Genomic DNA, 19,459 nt, shown 5'->3' on the forward strand with positions numbered 1-19,459 from the left:
ACTGATTAGTTACAAGGAAATGGTATGTCTGCGATTTGCTCTAAAATAACTGGGGTGGGATATAGATAAAATATTTCTTATGTTTAGTGGTTGAAACTGGATAATGAGCATATAGAATTCATTATACTCTTTTTTCAACCTTTGTGTGTGTTTGAAATTTCTGTTATTGAAAAGTGGGGGCTTTTTAAATAAATGGAAAAGGGAAGAAGGAAGTAACCAGTAATAAAATCAACAAGAAATAATTATTTAATTACAATTCAGAATGGCATGCAGATTGTGAGCTTTAATAAGAATAAGTGACTACTTAAGCTAATTTTCACCAGTAAAAGAATTGGGACTTTGACAGTAGAAGCATAATGCCTGGCATAAAGCAGATGCTGAGTAAATATTGGTTGACTGAATCAGCTAGCAAGAGCTCAGAGCTGGATAAAATTATCAACTCGGATAATTTTAAAGCCTGTATACCTTTGGGAAAACCTGGTAGTTACTAGTCACCCCATTTGTTTTCATACGTAATAACAACCCATAATGGTATGGTGCTTACCATGTCCCAGGAACTATTCTAAGCACCTTACATACATTAATTCTTTTAATCCTCATATTAGCCTCAGGAGAGGGGCACAGTTACTTTCCCCATTGTACAGATGAGAAAATAGAAGCAAAGAGACTTTAAATAACTGGCTTAAGTCACACAGCAGGTGAAGTAACAAAGCCATGATTTGATCTTAGGCCATCGTGCTTCATAGTCAATATTTTTTTTTATTTTTTTTGAGACGGAGTCTCGCTCTATTGCCCAGGCTGGAGTGCAGTGGCCGGATCTCAGCTCACTGCAAGCTCCGCCTCCCGGGTTTACGCCATTCTCCTGCCTCAGCCTCCCGAGTAGCTGGGACTACAGGCGCCCGCCACCTCGCCTGGCTAGTTTTTTGTATTTTTTAGTAGAGACGGGGTTTCACGGTGTTAGCCAGGATGGTCTCGATCTCCTGACCTCGTGATCCGCCCCTCTCGGCCTCCCAAAGTGCTGGGATTACAGGCTTGAGCCACCACGCCCGGCCCATAGTCAATATTTTTAATCACAGTATTATATGGTCTGTCTTTAGTAAATCTTACAAAATTAATGTTATAATTGTCTACATGAATAATTCTAGGTAAGACGAGATTTGTCTAAGACATAGGTATTCTGATATATATATATATATATATATATATATCACAGTATATGTGTGTGTGTATATATATGTCATTCAATTCAGTGTTGAATTTTTAATAAATTTATTCTAGGCCATTCTGACTTTATTTCTGTTGACTAACCTCTCTGGACTAGGAAATGTATACTCTGTTGAGGTGTTCTGCTTAAAGTGGAGGCCTTAGTTCTAACTTGACATGATAACTTGGAAAAGTGACTGAGTTCAAGATACTACTTTAGATAATTTAAGCAGAGGACTAGATTGGGGCACAATTGAAAGTAAGAGTGGAAAATCAGATTCAGCTAATTGTTGATAAAGCCAGTATAATTCTGAATGGTTTAGATAAAATTAGTAAACACAAGGGCTGTTTTGTAGACTAAATGTAGGTGAAAGATTAAATCTTTTATCTAAAAATATTCTTTTGTTAGAAGGTCCCCTAAGAAGAGCTTGGCAGACTCTGAAGGAACCTCTCCCTTTGCATAATGAACTGCCACTAGAAACCTTTCTAGCCATTAGAACACTGTTTCTGTTTTTAGTAAACAGTTTCACATTCAAGCAGTTTTGTTTCTGGTTTGAGTATTTACAGATGATGTGAAAGTTTAAGCATAATAACTTTGCTGTTAATGTTTGCTCTTAATCACGTTTGTCTTAAGAAGGTTTGCAGTTTTGAAAACAGTGTTTTCAGAGAAAAAGATTATCTGTAGTTAATTTGATTTCTTCCTTCATTTCAGCATTTTTTTTTTTTTTTTTTTTTTTTTGAGACAGAGTTTCTTTCTTGTTGCCCAGGCTGGAGTGCAATGGCACGATCTTGGCACACTGCAACCTCTGCTTCCTGGGTTCGAGTGATTCTCCTCCCTCAGCCTCCCAAGTAGCTGGGATTACAGGCGTGCGCCACCACACCCGGTTAATTTTGTATTTTTATTAGAGACAGGGTTTTACTATGTTGGCCAGGCTGGCCTCGAACTCCTGACCTCGAACTCCACCTACCTTGGCCTCCCAAAGTGGTGGGATTACAGGCGTGAGCCATTGTGCCTGGCCCTAAAATGCCATTTATCATTAAAACATTGTATGCCATTAATTTTGAAATTGACTTGTGCAGTTGTTGCTTTAGATTAACATCTTCATAAATATATCATACAGTTAATGTTTCTTAGATAATTTACCAGCTGTCATTTGTCATTTACTTGGTAGTTTAGTGATCTGAATTCTAATTTATTTCACCTAGTCACTGAGAATTACTTATGCTTTGCCTGCTCTCAGTAAAGCATTAGAATTGAGTAATGACGAGAAGAACAAAGGATTTTCTTAAGTATAGTACATGGACTTAAATGGTTTGAGTTACCTTGTTTGAGGGTTCCAGACCTTTTTTAAAAATCCCTGGATTCGAATTAGCCGGGTGTGGTGGCGGGCGCCTGTAGTCCCAGCTAATCAGGAGGCTGAGGCAGGAGAATGGCATGAAACTGGGAGGCGGAGCTTGCAGTCAGCCGAGATCATGCCACCGCACTCCAGCCTGGGCGACGGAGCGAGTCTCCGTCTCAAAAAAAAAGAAAAGAAAAGGAAGGACTAGCTTTATTTTCTTTATCCGCACTGTCAAATTTTGGTATTGTGGCAGCACTAAGAAATTTGTAGTTTCAGTAATGAGGTTCTTGATGTATAGTAATCTGGTTATCTGGCACAAATTTGAGTAGTTTGAAGAAGTCAGTTACTTTGGCTAGTGAAAAAGTCTAGCTATCTGTGTAACAAAAATAAAACTTCTTGGATCTTTCTCAGAATGTTAGAGCAAAAGATAAAATATATGGAAAAATGTGCAAGGAAAGAATGATTTGGAGAACACAGAGTGATAGCATCTGACTGAAAGAAATTTCAGGAGCTATATTAGATAAAATAGAAGGGGAAATAATCAGTTAAATAAAAGGAGAAATTTCTCTTTCTTGAAAAATTGAAACTTTTGGTTAAAAGCATTCTGATTGCCAAGATTAGATGAAAGAACATCTACATTTAGTTTCAACTTCTTTTGTAATTTTAAAATTTCAAGAGTAAAAAAAAAAAAAACCCTAAAAGCCTCCAGGCGTAGAAGTTGTTACCTAAAAAGAATAGAAGTCCGCTGGCATTGGACTTCTTCACAGCAGCAGTAGTTGGTAGAAGGCAGTGGAGTAATAACATTCAAAGTTCTGAGTTTCTAATCCAGAATTTGATACCAGCCAAATGATCACTCAAATGTAAGAACAAAAAAAGACATTTTCAGAAATTTAAGGACTTGGGAAGGTTAACTTGCGTGAGTTCTTGAATATGAACCCAGCAAAATGAAGTAGAAGTTCAAGAAAGAGGATGAAATGAATTCCCAGAAACGGAATTCCTAACTAACACACCAGTGAAAATCTCAGGATAATAACTATGCTGTAGGCCTAGAAAGCAATTGGTTCAAATTAGAACGAAATGACAGAGTTGTCTATGAAGAATGTCTTTAGGAAGAAAGTAAAAACCATTATATGAATTGTGTCGTGGAATTTTTTAATGTTAAGATAAAGTCAACGAGAAAAAAAAGAAACTGGGGGATGCAGTATGACATTCTTGGCAGTAAACCACATTAAGCTTTGGAGGAGCCATACGTGTAAGTAAGTCTTGAATAATGGAGGCTGAAAGTAAAAGAAGACTCTTAAATATGCATTCTTTTGTGGAAATACAATTTTTTAAAAAGGAAAATGGGGTGGGGAGTGGAGTGTGGTACAAAGCTAAAGAAAGGTGCAACTAACATTCAAATGCAAAATCACATAGGACAGTAGATAAAATAAGAGGAAGATCTGGAAAATGTGGTGTAATAGGATGGGACTGGACTTAATATATAGAACAAAGAAATGCTTCAGGAGCCAGATCTTTTGAATAAGATGTATCATTGAACTAGGCAATATACATTTTCATTTAAAAAATAAAACAGTATGTCATTAAGCAGGGTTATTAATGACAGTGAGAATACTTGAAGATGTATTTGTATGATATCATAACTATATTTTTATTAAATTTACTGCTTACCTTGATTTGAACCGTTTGAATAAGATGTGTCATTGAACTAGGCAATACACATTTTGGTTTTAAAAAATATTTCTTTAAGCAGCGTTATTAATAACAGTCAGAATACTTGAAGGTATATCTGTATGATACTATGAATACATGCTTTTCATTAACTTACTGCCTATATTGATTTGAACCATAAGGTGGATAAACCAAAAGGAGAAAAACAATAATATACAAGTCTTCAGTAGGATAAACATAATATACATGTTGAGAGAAGGGTTAGAAAGGACGTCTTAGAAATCCGTGGTCTGATTTTTGTCTACCTGGAGTGGGAAGACTCTTACTCTCTTTTCTCCACATTTAGCCCAGAAATGCAGGTTGGGGGAATAGCAGTGATGCATAGTATCTCTTAGTCTAGGGCTCTTTGCTGACTCTTCAGATGGAACTAACATAGGAAAAGAAATTAGATCAGAAAGTATTTCAAGAAATCCCAGTCACCTCACTTTGTCATCAAGCTTTATAACATTGAGCAGCTTACCTAACTCCTTGGGTTTGTTTCCTCATCTTGAGTGTGTTGTCTTCAAGGTTTCTTGTGACTGTTTATGTTACATGGCTTTTCTATGCTGGATTGTCTTGTGAAGCTCACTGAGCTCTGAAAATAATTCTAAGAATGTATTTTTAGGATTGTTATAAGTGTTTAGCTTCTTTTGTGACATCTTTGGACATCATTCGTTGGGTCAATGAGTTCTAGTGTGTTGGTCATTTTTAGTCATTTTTTTATATAAGGAAGGAAGAAGTCAGTGATATGTGGTATTTGTATTTTGAAGGAGCAGTCTAGAAAACAAAACACAATCACAATATCAGTAATGAAAGCACTGAAATCATTACAGATCCTTACAGATGTTAAAAGGATAACAAAAGAATGTTATAAGCAATTTTATGCCAATAAGTTCTATACCTTAGATGAAATGGACAAATTCCTTGCAAAACAAATTACTAAAACTGACAATAAGAGGAAATAGAAAATCGTAATAGCCTTTTATTAGTTAATAAAATTGAATTCATATTTCAAAATCTTTCTACAAAGAAAATACTAGGGTAAAACAGCTTTACTGGTAAATTCTGTCACATTTAATAACAAGAAAGAAAGAAACCCAGTCTTACTTATCTAGACTCTTAGAAAATAGAAGCTAGCATTACCTTGATGGTAATACCAAAGACATTATAAGAATATCAATATGGAATATAAACCAACATTATTTGAGAATATATGTGCAAACAATCATTTAGTATTTGCAAGTCAAATTCAGTGGTGTGTAAAAAGGATGATATAACACATCCAAGGGGATTTTTATACCAGGAATGTGATTTTAACATTCAAAAATTAATGTGAAGCTCACTGAGCTCTGAAAACAATTCTAAGAATGTATTGTTAGGATTGTTATAAGTGTTCTGCTTCTTTTGTGACATCTTTGGACATCATTCATTGGGTGAATGAGTTCTATTTTGACCAAATAAAAGCGAAAAAAAACACGTGATCTTCTCAGTAATTATAGTAAAGTGTTTGACAAAATTTAATATAATTCATGATATTAGTGAATTAGGAATAGAAGGGAACTTCCTCAGACAGATACTGGGCATCTACTAAAAAACCTTTGCTTTATTCATACTCATATCTCATGGTGAAAGGCTGAATGGTTTCTACCTAAGATTGGGGAAGAAAGCAAGATTTTCCACTCTTGACCACTTCTAATCAGCATTGTATTAGGAAGTCCTAGTCACAGCATGGTCAAGAAAAAGAAAAGACACTGAGATTGGAAAGGAAGGATTAAAATTGTTTTTATTCTCAGATGACGTGGTTTTATATATATATAGCAAATGCTAAGTTACTAGGACTGATGTGAATTTGGCAAGATTGTAGGATACAAGGATAATATACCTAAACAATGTAATTTCTATGTAATAGTAGAGAACAATTACAAATGAAATGGGGCCGGGCGTGGTGGCTCACGCATGTAATCCTAGCACTTTGGGAGGCTGAGGCACGCAGATCACAAGGTCAGAAGATCAAGACCATCCTGGCCAACATGGTGAAACCCCGTCTCTACTAAAAATACAAAAATTAGCTGGGTGTAGTGGCACATGTCTGTAATCTCAGCTACTCGGGAGGTTGAGGCAGGAAAATGGCGTGAACCCGGGAGGCGGAGGTTGCAGTGAGCCAAGATCATGCCACTGCATTCCAGCCTGGGCGACAGAGCGAAACTCTGTCTTAAAAAAAAAAAAAAAAAAAAAAAGGAAAAGAAAAAAGAAATGGACAAGTACCATGCATAATAGAGTAAAATTGTAAAGTATTCAAGTATAAGTTTAACCAAATATGTGTAAAATCGGTACACCAAATTACAGAAAATTATTGGAACTTAAAAAGACCTACACAAATGAAGATACATACCACATTCATAGATTAGAAGACTTGTTACAAAGGTGTCGGTTCTACTTAGACTTATCTATAACTTCTTCAAGACCTTCCCAATCAAATTCTTAACAAGATTTTTAAAAATTTACCAAATTGGTGGTTAATTCCATGTGGACATGCACAGGTATTAGAAGAGTCAGAAAATTTATATTTGTGTGTGTGTGTGTGTGTGTGTGTGTGTGTGTGTGTGTGTGTGTATATATATATATATTTTTTTTTCCCCCAAAGGTGCCATTGTAAAGGGAGCCTTTTCAACAAAACAGCTATATTTCTGTATGGAATAAAAAGTCATCTATCTACATATATATATGAAAGGCAAATAACATAGATCATAGATTTAAACATAAAACAATGGAACATCTAGAAGAAAACATAGGAGAAAATCTTCATGATCAAGGATGGGCAAAGACTTTTAGTGCACGCAAAACAGGAATCATAAGGGGAAAAAATTGGATTTCATTAATATTGAAAGGTTTTGGTTTTTAAAATACACCTATGAAAAGGCAGCTCACAGACTGGGAGAAAATAGTATTAGAAAATACCCAACAAAGGACTTGGATCAGTATATAATTTCACAAATCTTTTAGATAATGCTTTTTTAAAAAAAGTACAATTAACTAATAAAAATATATGAAAAAGGCAATACCACATGTGAGCAAGGATGTGGAGCTGCTGGAATAATCATATATTGCTGATGGGAGAGTAAAATGGTACATTACTTTGGAAAACTGACAGTTTCTGAAAACTTAACCCTGTGACCCAGCAATTCCAGGAAAACATTTGTTGACAGAACTACACATTAATGTTTATAGTAGCTTTACAGGAATGTCTATCAAGAGATGAATGCATAAACAAATTGTGGTATATCCATATAGTGGACTATACTGCTTTGCAGTATAAAGGAACAAACTTACTGACACATGCAACAACTTGGATTAGTGTCAAAAACTTGGTGAGTAAAAGACGATAGATAAGTACCTACTCTATGGTCCTGTAGACATGAAATTCTAGATAGAATTTAGAGAAAGAACATTGGTTGCCTAGGGTGGTGAGAGAAGGGTGATTGACTGCAAACAGGCTGAAGGGAGTGTTTAGGGGTCATGGAATATTCTTTTATCTTGATTGTAGTGTTGCTTCCATAGGTATATGCATTTGTCAAAACCTGTAGAACCATATACTTAATAATGCATCATTTCAAGGTCAGTTATTTCTCAAAATTGGCTTAAATTATTTTTAGCATTTTTTAGGCCAGGCGTGGTGCCTCACACCTGTAATCCCAGCACTTTTGGAGGCCAAAGTGGGCAGATCACCTGAGGTCAGAAGTTCAAGACCAGACTGGCCAACATGGTGAAATTTTGTCTCTACCAAAAATACAAAAATCAGCAGGGCTTGGTGGTACATGCCTGTAATCCCAGCTACTCCGGAGGCTGAGGCACAAGAATTGCTTGAACCCAGGAGGCAGAGGTTGCAGTGAGCTGAGATCACACCACTGGACTCCTGCCTTGGTGACAGAGTGAGACGCCATGTCAAAAAAAAAAAAAAAAAAAAGAAAGAAATTAGCATTTTTGTTACAATTTGATACTACTTTTGTTGGTGGTGATACTGAGTTTTTGCATATTTGACAGTTGCATGATAATCTTTCAAGTATGTAAGAAATGTAATCTAGGAGCTCCAAAAAGACTCATTACTTTTTGCAGTCTAAGATTATGATATATTTCTCAAATGTAGACCTTTTAAGTGGATGAAAGTTCTTCATGTATTTAAGAAAAGGTACAACACATACATGTATGACTGTGTTCATGTTCATTTCATAATATACTATTTAAAGTCTGTCATAATATTGGTAGGGTGCTCTCTTTGCTTTGTTCATTTGGTAGTCAAACTGTGCAGAATATAAATATTAAACTTCTGCTTGGTACACAACAAGGTCATTATAAAACTGGAGAATTTTTTTGGAGCTCTTTTTTGAAAGTTTTATCTGCTGCGCCCCCTGGTGGATTTTACTTCTCATTGGAGTCACATGAAAATACAGCCACTTACCTTCGTAGGAGGTGTCTTTATAAATAAAGACTGTAAAGCTTTTAAGTTAATCTTTATGTTGAAAAACTTCTCAGTAACTTCTATTGATGACACTATGAGGTTTTTTTCTTGTGATCTTCACAAGAGTTATTCAATACAAGCTTCTCCGTAGGTAATTTTGCCATGTCAGATGGCTTTTTTTCAAAATACCTCTAAGATAGAGATTCCGGGATCCTGTGTTGGAGTAGTAGTTTCTAATAGTTCTCATTCTATAATATGATTCTAAATTTCTTGCTGTACAAAAGAGATTGGGGGATCGTGTCTTAGAAATAGTAATGTGTAGTTGGGATAAGCCTTGAACATAATTATGGTGCCAGAAATTAAGGAATTACTTTAAAAAAAAAGAGAGAGATTGTTGAAAGGCCATATAGGAGCCAACCTGAAGATCTAATAAAGACCAAAGCTGGAACAATGTGACTAACAAAATAATGATAGTATTGGATTTTAATTCACGTACTAAAATACTCATGAGTCCATGCTGATGTATTTTAATAAATGGTAGAGAAGGCACTGGTTTTGGTTTTGTGTGTGTGTGTGTGTGTGTGTGTGTGTGTGTGTGTGTGTGTGTTTTACAGGAGCATCCCAATTAATGTAGAGAGAAGAGGGGAAAAGATTTATTATTAGGCAAATACCACAATAATAAATAAATCAGACAGGACCCCCTGATGGATGCCAAAATTAGATCAGAGTTTGAGGAGAAAAGAGTATTTGCACAGTCTCAAAGTATTCCCTACCCCCCCCCCCGCCCCCGCCCAGGATATTTTTTTAACTGCAAAGGAAAAGATAGTAGATTTATAGTGGAGAAATCTGGCAGCCACCACCTTGGCCAATTGATCAAAGTTAACATGTTGACGTCATGAGCCCTTTGATACAGTGTATTGGAGGACACAATATCATTTCTGTGGTATTCTTACCCACATGCATTCAGGAAGCTCAAACTGAGGGAAGTTTTACAAAATACTGGATCAAAAGTTTCAAGGTCATGAAGGACAATCAATCAAGAGTTGTCACAAATTGGAGCCAAGACTCAGGAGAAATTACAAAATCTTACAAAGATAATAGAGTTCTTGAATACCCCTCAGCCAACTTCCGTTAATGTGAGGATGTTAACATCTCACGGAATTATGGTACAGTAATCAACATCAAGAAATTAACATTGGCTAAAGAATATTAAACCACATACATGACTGGAAAAAATGGTGAAACTTGCAAAGTGTTTTTCTTTTCCAGGATTCTCTCCTGGGTCCCACATTACATACAGTTGTTTCTTTCAAAATATTATTGTTAGAATTTAGAGAGACTTGCTGTGTTTTTAATAATTTGGTGTATTAATAGGTAAAACTTATTTATAAAGTAGCTATTAAAAGAATTTCCTGATGAAGCAATAGTCTTGTTGCTATTTTCTACTACACAATTATTGAGAATTGGCTAAAATTTGAGGAAAGTTTTGTTTTTCTGCCATTCTGTTTATTTCATTTTCTTTTCATTCTGAAAAATTTTAGCATCACCTAAAACAGTTTACACTTCTTTAAGTTGTCTTTACTTTTAATCTCAACAGTTGAATAGCAGCTTGGTGTGTGTGTGTATTAATAGGAATGCTTTCAGAACCAGGAGACTGGTTTCTTCCTATTTTGAAATTTCTTATTTCCTTTTTTTCTAAATGAGAGAAATATATAAGTATAAGGGAGATGATTTATGTTTCACCATCTGAAAGCATGATGAATGAATATGTAACCTTCTGTTTCTATTAGTAGTATATTGGTGCAGTATTAATACATCCAGTTGAAAATACTAAAATTTAGTATAGCAAATTTAGTGTAGCAACGTGAGCAAGTTCTTAATACTTTTAATGTAGTAACATTAACAAGATTCTTGAAGTCACTTTTTTAAATGAGTTACCATCTGAATTTCACATTTATCCCTAAGAACCGTCAGAGTGCATTGATTGACGGTTTTCTGTATAAGCAATCTACCAATTTCTTGTTCGTAATTTTTATATTTTATAAACTCTGACTAAAATATCTTGTTTTTGCCACCTTGCTTAAATTTTAGATAACAGTATATGACTTGAGAAGATTATTTTAACATTTTGTCTAATAAAATTTCAATTGAATATGTAGGCATTTTCAACTGTTAAGGCATTCCTGCCAAAGTTGTCCTTCCAAAAAGTAGAAAAATAACATGAGTTTCAGCCTGGCAAAACATATGAAAAAGAGTATCTCTGAGTCACAAGATGAGTCAAGAGGGTGAGGTTTGTTTGTTTTTCCTTGTCCATCTCTTTTAAGGGAATATGATCATAAGCAGTAGGAAAAAAAAATATTTTCTGAAAAGTGGCACCAAAAGTTGGAATTTGTTCTTCAGTATTTAACTCGTGCTAAGTGCAGATCTTCTATAAATATACTGAAACTAAATTTAATGGTGCGAACAAGATGGGTTTGATCTACTTTAGAGATCTGTTCCTAATTTGTAGGTGATTGCTAATGCTGATATTTCAAGAATTAAAACTCTGTTTCATACTCTGATATCCTACTGCAACACAGCAACACTGCTGGCAAACGGAAGTGCTTAAATAACTGCCCCTCGGGTGCCAGTAATGACCAAATAAATCATTTTGTTTGATACCTAAAATAACTATTTTTACCATTTGTTTTTGAAAGACAACTTTCTTAGATCTTGGCTTTAAAATTTTTTCCTGGCTTTGCTTTCCAAGCTGGCCATTTAAAAATATTCCGGATATTTAGGTATGGATTCCTCTAGTTGCTCAGTCTCAACTAGATTGCAAATACTGAGTATTTAGTCTGTTTTACTCATCACTGTAATCCTAGCTGAAAGGAGGGGAGGGAGATGAGGAAATAAATCAGTGGTTGGAGAAAAGATACTGCCTCCTCACACACTGCTCTGGCTTCTTAGCTCAAGATCAGTTTTAGCTACATAGGGTATGTGGGAATGATGATGAATGGAAAGATTAGAGCTTGTTCCCTCCTAGTCATATTAAAGGGGCTTTTTAAGAAGTCATTTATTGTCAAGGTAAAACGTGATCACTGGCACATTGCTTTGCCTTTGAGGAAAGTTTTGACTATTCATCCAGAACAGGTATCAACTACTTTATAATGTTTTACAAGATATTAAAACAAGTAAATAAAATTTAACTACTCCTTCTAAGGGCTTTTGCCAGTGAGTGAGGTAATGATACAACTATAAATCATTAGTGACAAACACCTTTCTCCCTAGAGAGAAATTGACAGGTGTCTCATAAATGGAGGATTCAGGCAAGGACATTCCAGCAGGAGGTTTATAAGGAAATGAGGTATAAAATCTGTACTCTAGGAGAGTTGTGCCAAAAGCATTGTAGCCAAAGAAAAGGAAATGGGGAAAGAGATAAGATGGAAATTTAATTTTGAGGCTAGTATTGTTAAGGACTTTAGACTTTTTGTGTTAGAAAGCCACTAGAAAATGTGAAGCACGGGAGCTAGCTGTTTGACTGAATTTGCCTTTTAGAAAGATTACTGTTGGCAGTGTGAAGAAGATGGATTGAGCCAAATATATTTATTTGATTTATGATTCTTTATTCTCAAGTATTCTTAGTATTTTTTATTCATTTATTAAGACTAGAATGCTATCTCCTGGATTAGAGGAGTTTTCTGAGTAACTAAAACATAATCCTTTAAGTGCCTCAATTTCAGTTTCTTGATAAACAACTTTCTAAACTATAATTAATGTCCCTGCTTCAATAAATAGACTCTAATAAATAGTTTGCATAAATATTATGATACTACATTTCTGCCTTTCCTCTTCCCATTAATCATACAGCCTAGAGGAAATGATCCTGATTTGTCCACTTAGTGGAGACATTGTCTTTTCTTATCCACTCATAGCATATCACCTTTGTGATCTATTATGTTTAATTTCCCCATCACCTTTCCTAGTCTGTGATTGTAAACTAAAGATTGGAAGAAGAGAATAACTCATCCTTAGTATATGTGTAAAAAATTAAGGCAAGCTTGAAGAGGGTACCTCTTCAGCAAAATCTGTGAACTTTGAGACACTGTTCTGATGGTTTGCTGATTGGTACCTGGTTAGCTAGTAGTTTTAAATACTGGTGGCATTTTAATCAATAAGTTTTACATTTGAAATACTTAATACTCACTTAAAACATTATTAAAACCATTATTAAGCACCTGTTATATGTGATGCCCAGAGCACCAATGAAAAAGTCATGGACTGTGCCCTGAGGTGGAGTAGACATGTAAATAAATAAGCGAAAAGCATTTGTAGGACTTTGATTATATTTTTTCTCTTTCAGGATTAAGGGTATGTCATTTTATAGATAGAAAATGGGGAAATAAGGTTTATTTGAACAGTTTGCATTTATGTCACATATTCCAGTAAAGAAGGAATACTCTTTAATAGAGGGATAAAATGCCTTATGTAGTTGATGTGCTTGAAGTGTTTATGTGAACTTTTTGATAAGATTATTTGTATACATTAATGTGTTACATAATAATTTTCGGTCAGTGACTGACCACATATACACAGTGGTTCTGTAAGATTATAATGGAGCTGAAAATACACATACAGTCATGTGTCACTTAACGATGGGTTACATTGAGAAATGCATCATTAGTGTAGCCTGAGTGTACAGAGTTTATAAAGTCTACAGTAATGTCCTAGGCCCTTACATTAACTCACCACTCACCACTGACTCACCCAGAGCAGCTTCCTGTCCCACAAGCTCCTTTCATGGTAAGTGCCCTATACAGATGTACCATTTAAATAAAATTTTCATACTATACTTTTACTGTAGCTTTTGAATGTTTACATATGTTTAGATTCACAGATATTTAGCATTGTGTTACAATTGCCTGCAGTATTCAGTACATTAAGATGCTGTACAGATTTTGTAGCCTGGGAGCAATAGGCTGGACCATATAGCCTAGGTGTGTAGTGGGCTGAACCACATAGGTTTGTGTAAGTACACTCTGATGTTCATACAATGACGAAATCTAATGATGCATTTCGCAATGTAACCCCATCGTTAAGTGATGCATGACTGTATATGTATTTTGCTGTTTGCAGCAGTATTTAGATAAATTTTTTATCCCAGCATTTCTGATACATGTTTTCTAGAAAACCTCACATGCCATGAAATCACATCTGGGAAAAACATGGATAGAGTAGACCATTCAAATTATGCAGCTTTGTTTGTAACAGAGTATTAACATAAACGGTGATCTTAAAAATACAAGTACAAATTAACTGTACAAATAAAACACCGTAACCCATCACATATGAGCCTTAAATGGGGACTTGTGCTTCTATTAAGGTATGGTATAGGTTCTTGAAGTTACTTGCTTTAGTAGAAGCTACTTTTCTAAAATTCAGTGGTGAGCCAATGTATGGCTACATTTATTAATAGTTTTTGGGGGTGAGGGAGCATAAAAACAGAAGAAATTGTCTTCACAACTTCTTCATCTGTGTCCTTAGTTTTCACCAGACAACATAACAATGTTAGAAAGACTTGAGGTTCTTAAAGCCACTAAACTTGTTTTCTCTAAAGGAAGGCACCTCTTCACTGTTGTTTTCTTTAGGTCTTCATATATTGAGGTGTTTTTTGGAGACGGAGGTTCCCTTTTGTTGCCCAGGCTAGAGTACAATGGCACCATCTCAGCTCACTGCAACCTCCGCCTCCCAGGTTCAAGCTATTCTCCTGCCTCAGTCTCCCGAGTAGCTGGGATTACAGGCACCCCGCCACCACTCCCAGCTAATTTTTGTATTTTTAGTAGAGGTGAGGTTTCACCACGTTGGCCAGGCTGGTCCCAAACTCTTGACCTCAGGTTTCTCAGCCTGCCTCAGCTTCCCAAAGTGCTGGGATTACAGGCGTGAGCCACTGTGCCCGGCCTTTTTTTTTTTTTTTTTTTTTTAAGAAACTTGCCCCTGATCCTTTTATAACATACTGTGTAAAATCCCTGTGAATCAATGAAATTTCCATAATTACTGACAATACTACTCTCCTTCCTCTTTACCAATTATGTGTGAACTAATTCATATTAGAACACCACCTTGTAGCTGTAGTTTTTACTTTGATAGTATAGATAATTATAGTTCTATTTTAATATAATTTATATTTAAAATATATGCTTTAATTTTTAAGTTATTACAGTGAGGATGCCATATATTTAAGCTGTCAAGACAGCTTGTATTTGTACTGTTCTCTAGCATTGTGGGCCATAATACATATATACTCATGGGCAGTATAACATTTGCCTTCTTAATTTTCTTTTTAAAAGTTGTTGTATTTATTTTATTTTTATTTTTAATTTTTTGAGACAGAGTCTCACTCTGTCACTCAGGCTGGAAAGCAGTGGCGTGATCTCGGCTCACTGCAACCTCTGCCTCCTGGGTTCAAGTGATCTTCTGCTTCAGCCTCCTATCTGGGATTACAGGTGCGTGCCACCATGCCCGGCTGATTTTTGTATTTTTAGTAGAGGTGGGGTTTTACCATGTTGGCCAGGCTGGTCTGTAACTCCTGACCTCTAGTAATCTGCCCACGTTGGCCTCCCGAAGTGCTGGGATTACAAGCATGAGCCATTGCACCTGGCCTGTTGTGTGTAATTTAAAAAATATATTTGTAATTACTATTTCTGTTAAGTCATGATCAAAATTACTTATGTGTATTAGATATTTTAAAGGAATTAAAATGATGTAATTTAGAAGAAAACAGCTTAAACCCAGCTTTTTCAAGAATGTATATAAGAGACACTGAATTTTTATGGAGTACTTACAAACTAATGTAAACATTTCTTTTTAGTTATTCTTTCTCTTTTAAAGGTGTTGACAAGTGAATTTTGTTAGCTATTTGGTTGTTAAGTAAAAGCTGGCTTATTTGCTCATACTTGTAAAGTAACTCTGGAAGAATATTCAGGAAACGGCAACATTGCTTTCAGGGAAAGGAAATGGATATCTCAGGGTGGGAAGGGAGGGAAACTTTGAATTTTGAATACCCTTTGAATTTTTGAGTCATGAACTATTAGAAATAAAGTAAATTAAAATTTAACAAGAAAAATGAAAATGAAAGTTCTTCGGTGTACAGAACAGAGGTTGATTGAATCTGTCTGGTAGAACCTCCATGATCAGCTTAGCATTGGCATTGTCAGTCCTGAAATAATCTTTTGTGACCTCCGTGATCAGCTTAGCATTATCAGGCCTGGAATATCTTGAGACTCAGCATACAGCGGATGTATGTAATGGCAGGTGCAAACAAACAGAAAGGTAATCAAATAGAAGTATTTATGTTGTATTTATTCTATGAGAAGAAATTAGTTAACATTATAATATATACCTCTTTTTATCAAATTGGAAATTAAACTATTGGATAACTGCTGGATTTTTTTCCCCTTATAACTATTAAAAAATTTTTTCAAAATCTTGCTACTGCCTGTTAGAAAGGATTTGGGAACATTGTAAAAAAATTCTTGCTACCTTTTTTGTTTGCTTTTAGTTGATGCGGATGAAATTAAAAGGCTAGGAAAGAGATTTAAGAAGCTTGATTTGGACAATTCTGGTTCTTTGAGTGTGGAAGAGTTCATGTCTCTGCCTGAGTTACAACAGAATCCTTTAGTACAGCGAGTAATAGATATATTCGACACAGATGGGAATGGAGAAGTAGACTTTAAAGGTAAGAAAGTAGTTATTTTTTATAATCACAAGTTAGATAACCTATTTGTATTCCTACAGCTCTATGTAAAAAAAAAAAAAGTTTATATTTCTTGTGACCTTACAATAATAGATTATGTTAAAACCTCAACATCTGTGGTATATGCACCTTAATGAAATAGGATCTTTTACTTTGTAGTTCATAAATGATTAAGTTGTTCTTTAGGATAATCTACCAAAAAGCAGGGGAGACTCAGTATTTCCTTTCTTTTTAGAAAATTAATCTCACTTTAGGACAATACTGTATATTCTTATATACAACATTAGAAACTGCAATTCCTTTTATTTATTTATTTTTTTGAGATGGAGTCTCGCTCTTTTGCCCAGGCTGGAACGTGGTGGTGTAATCTCAGCTCACTGCAACTTCTGCCTCCTGGGTTCAAGTGATTTTCCTGTCTCAGCCTCCCGAGTAGCTGGGATTACAGGTGCGCACCACCACACCTGGCTAATTTTTGTATTTTTAGTAAAGATGAGATTTCACTATGTTGGCCAGGCTGTGGTCTCGAACTCCTGACCTCAAGTGATCCACGTGCCTCAACCTCCCAAAATGCTGGGATTACAGGCATGAGCCACCATGCCCAGTTTTTTTTTTTTTTTTTTTTAACAAGTAAATCAACATTTCACTAGAGATTTGTCAATAGATTTTGTTATTTTAGTTTGGAGAACAGAATTATAAGTGGAGGGATATAAAACTGATTATGATTTAGTGCTTATCAGGCAGTGAAGAAAAATGATTTGTCGTGAAACTTCTAACAGCATATTTGGTTCACAGTTTTGAAGTAGAAATTTAAAATTATTTTTGTAGTGTCAGAACAATTTATAGTGTTTCTTTTTAAAGCCCCTTGTCACAGTCATATTCTAAGAGGAAAGAGTTAACTTAAAATATGTTTTGAGTGTTCTTTTATCTTGCACTTAACAAACGTTTGTTTAAATTGACCTTAGAGAACTCCAAGTTCAAATAAAAAATACAGAGAGACCTTGTTTGTTGAGGTTTCAAATTTGACAATTTTATTTTTAAATGTTGCTAGTAGTACTTTTGTTTTGCAGCAAGGAAATATCCTTTTATGGGAATGTAAGGTAAATATGTTTTTTTATGTAAAAAATTGGAAGTTCTGATTTGTGAACACTTTTAACTCTTATTCAGAATTCATTGAAGGCGTCTCTCAGTTCAGTGTCAAAGGAGATAAGGAGCAGAAGTTGAGGTGTAAGTATTTTTCTTCACTGACTTCATTCTCTTACACTACCATCATTTCATACCGTATTATAGAACGGTTTTTAAAATAATGAAAAAGATGTCTTTTATTCCAGATCCTTAGACATAACTGAAATTTTACATTCTGGTGAAAATCCTTTTAAGACATTTGCCACTACTATATTTGAATAATGTGTTATTGTTGCTTTTAGTTGGATAGAAGCAAAACAGTTTCTTTCTACTGAAAACAGCCATGTAAACTACATTTGTAATTTAGAGAAGAGATTTTTTTTAGTGAAAGTGGGAAGAAATGTTCTAAAGAACAAGAGAGGTTGGAGTTGTTATTATTTCTAGTGTTTTTTCTGTGCAGAAACTGAAGCTTAGCAGGGACAGTTAACTTACTCTAAGCTCCACTAAATCTGCTCAGGCAGCCTCAAAAGCCCATACTTTTAACCAACTATGTTAAACTGTGCCTAAGGACAACTCTATTTTAAGGAAGGAGACATCCTCATAGTTGTAATTTTGATGTTTGTCAGTTTACTATTTTCTTTCTTATTGAAAGCATTTACTTGTGATTGCTTTGTAATTGGAATTGATTTTCCTTCCCTTTTTTAGTTGCTTTCCGTATCTATGACATGGATAAAGATGGCTATATTTCCAATGGGGAACTCTTCCAGGTATTGAAGATGATGGTGGGGAACAATCTGAAAGATACACAGTTACAGCAAATTGTAGACAAAACCATAATAAATGCAGATAAGGATGGCGATGGAAGAATATCCTTTGAAGAATTCTGTGCTGTAAGTACAAAAGAGCTGGTTCTTCTGTTATGTTTCAGCAACGTATTTTAAAAACCACTTAATAGAGAATTTCCGTATTTTGTCCTAAAAACTTATATATTTGATTTTTCCTAATTGCCCACATTCAGTTTTGAAGTGTGTTCTTTGTTGTAATTATTAATTAACAAAATTAACAATTGTTATTCTCAAGAATTAACATTCTCAGTGATCCTCTGATCAAATGCCACAAGGACACTACTTTACTTACTGTTGATAGCCCCTCAAATTACGACTAGGTTATACTCTTAAGGTTCATTTAATCACTCATTGCTTCTGAACAGAAGCACAACCACAACCACTTAGCTTCTCTTCTCTACTTATGCCCTAAAAATATAGATAGTAGGCTTTTTGATGTGTTACAAGGATTTTAAACTGCAAGCTAGAGATACTAGAGAAAACTAGAGCATCTAGAGTAGAGGCAAAGATAACAAAGGTTTGACATTTTTCTGTGAGTAATGATTGGATGCTTCCATAGAAAGGTTTTCTTTCTCCTTTTTATTTTTAAATGTAAATCACACAAGGAAAAACAAGTGAGTTTGATAGTTGTTTGTTATGCAAGAGCTGAAGTGTAGCTACTTTGACCTTTAAGTAGAAGTTCATATTATCCTTAAGCAAAAACCATCTTTTTATTTTGTTTTCAAAAAGTGGGGTGGCACTGTAAAGAATAGACTGCATCTCTTTGGAAGAGTTAGATGGGTTTGAGACTTTTAAGACACTGAACTACTCCCAAGGGGCGCTACCGCAAACCTTTTCTCTCCCTTCCGTTTCACCTCCTTCACCATTGCCAAGGATCACTGAAAGACTCCTGTGGACTGGCATATGGTTGAGTGTGACATGAGACCAGGCTGGTAGTGCCATCATAAAGAGGAGCCAGTTTTCAAAAGAAGGAAAGGAGAAATTCTAAGCCTTAGGGGAATAAAATAAATGGAAAATTCTTGGCTTCGGTGGTATTGGAAGAGGTATTTAT

General features: G+C 35.1%; 1 protein-coding gene across 2 annotated transcripts in view; it reads left to right on the plus strand.

Moving 5' to 3' along the window:
• PPP3R1 (protein phosphatase 3 regulatory subunit B, alpha) overlaps nt 1-19,459 on the plus strand; it is a 73,996-nt gene that overhangs the window by 47,972 nt on the left and 6,565 nt on the right. For both annotated transcript variants that reach the window (XM_030921463.1, XM_030921464.1), the window contains exons 3-5: nt 16,247-16,423; nt 17,606-17,665; nt 18,269-18,453. In XM_030921463.1, coding sequence (XP_030777323.1) covers nt 16,247-16,423; nt 17,606-17,665; nt 18,269-18,453 — 422 coding nt within the window. The remainder of the gene's footprint in view (nt 1-16,246; nt 16,424-17,605; nt 17,666-18,268; nt 18,454-19,459) is intronic.

This window comes from Rhinopithecus roxellana, chromosome 17 (genome assembly GCF_007565055.1).
Source record: "Rhinopithecus roxellana isolate Shanxi Qingling chromosome 17, ASM756505v1, whole genome shotgun sequence".
Classification (NCBI taxonomy): Eukaryota; Metazoa; Chordata; class Mammalia; order Primates; family Cercopithecidae; genus Rhinopithecus; species Rhinopithecus roxellana.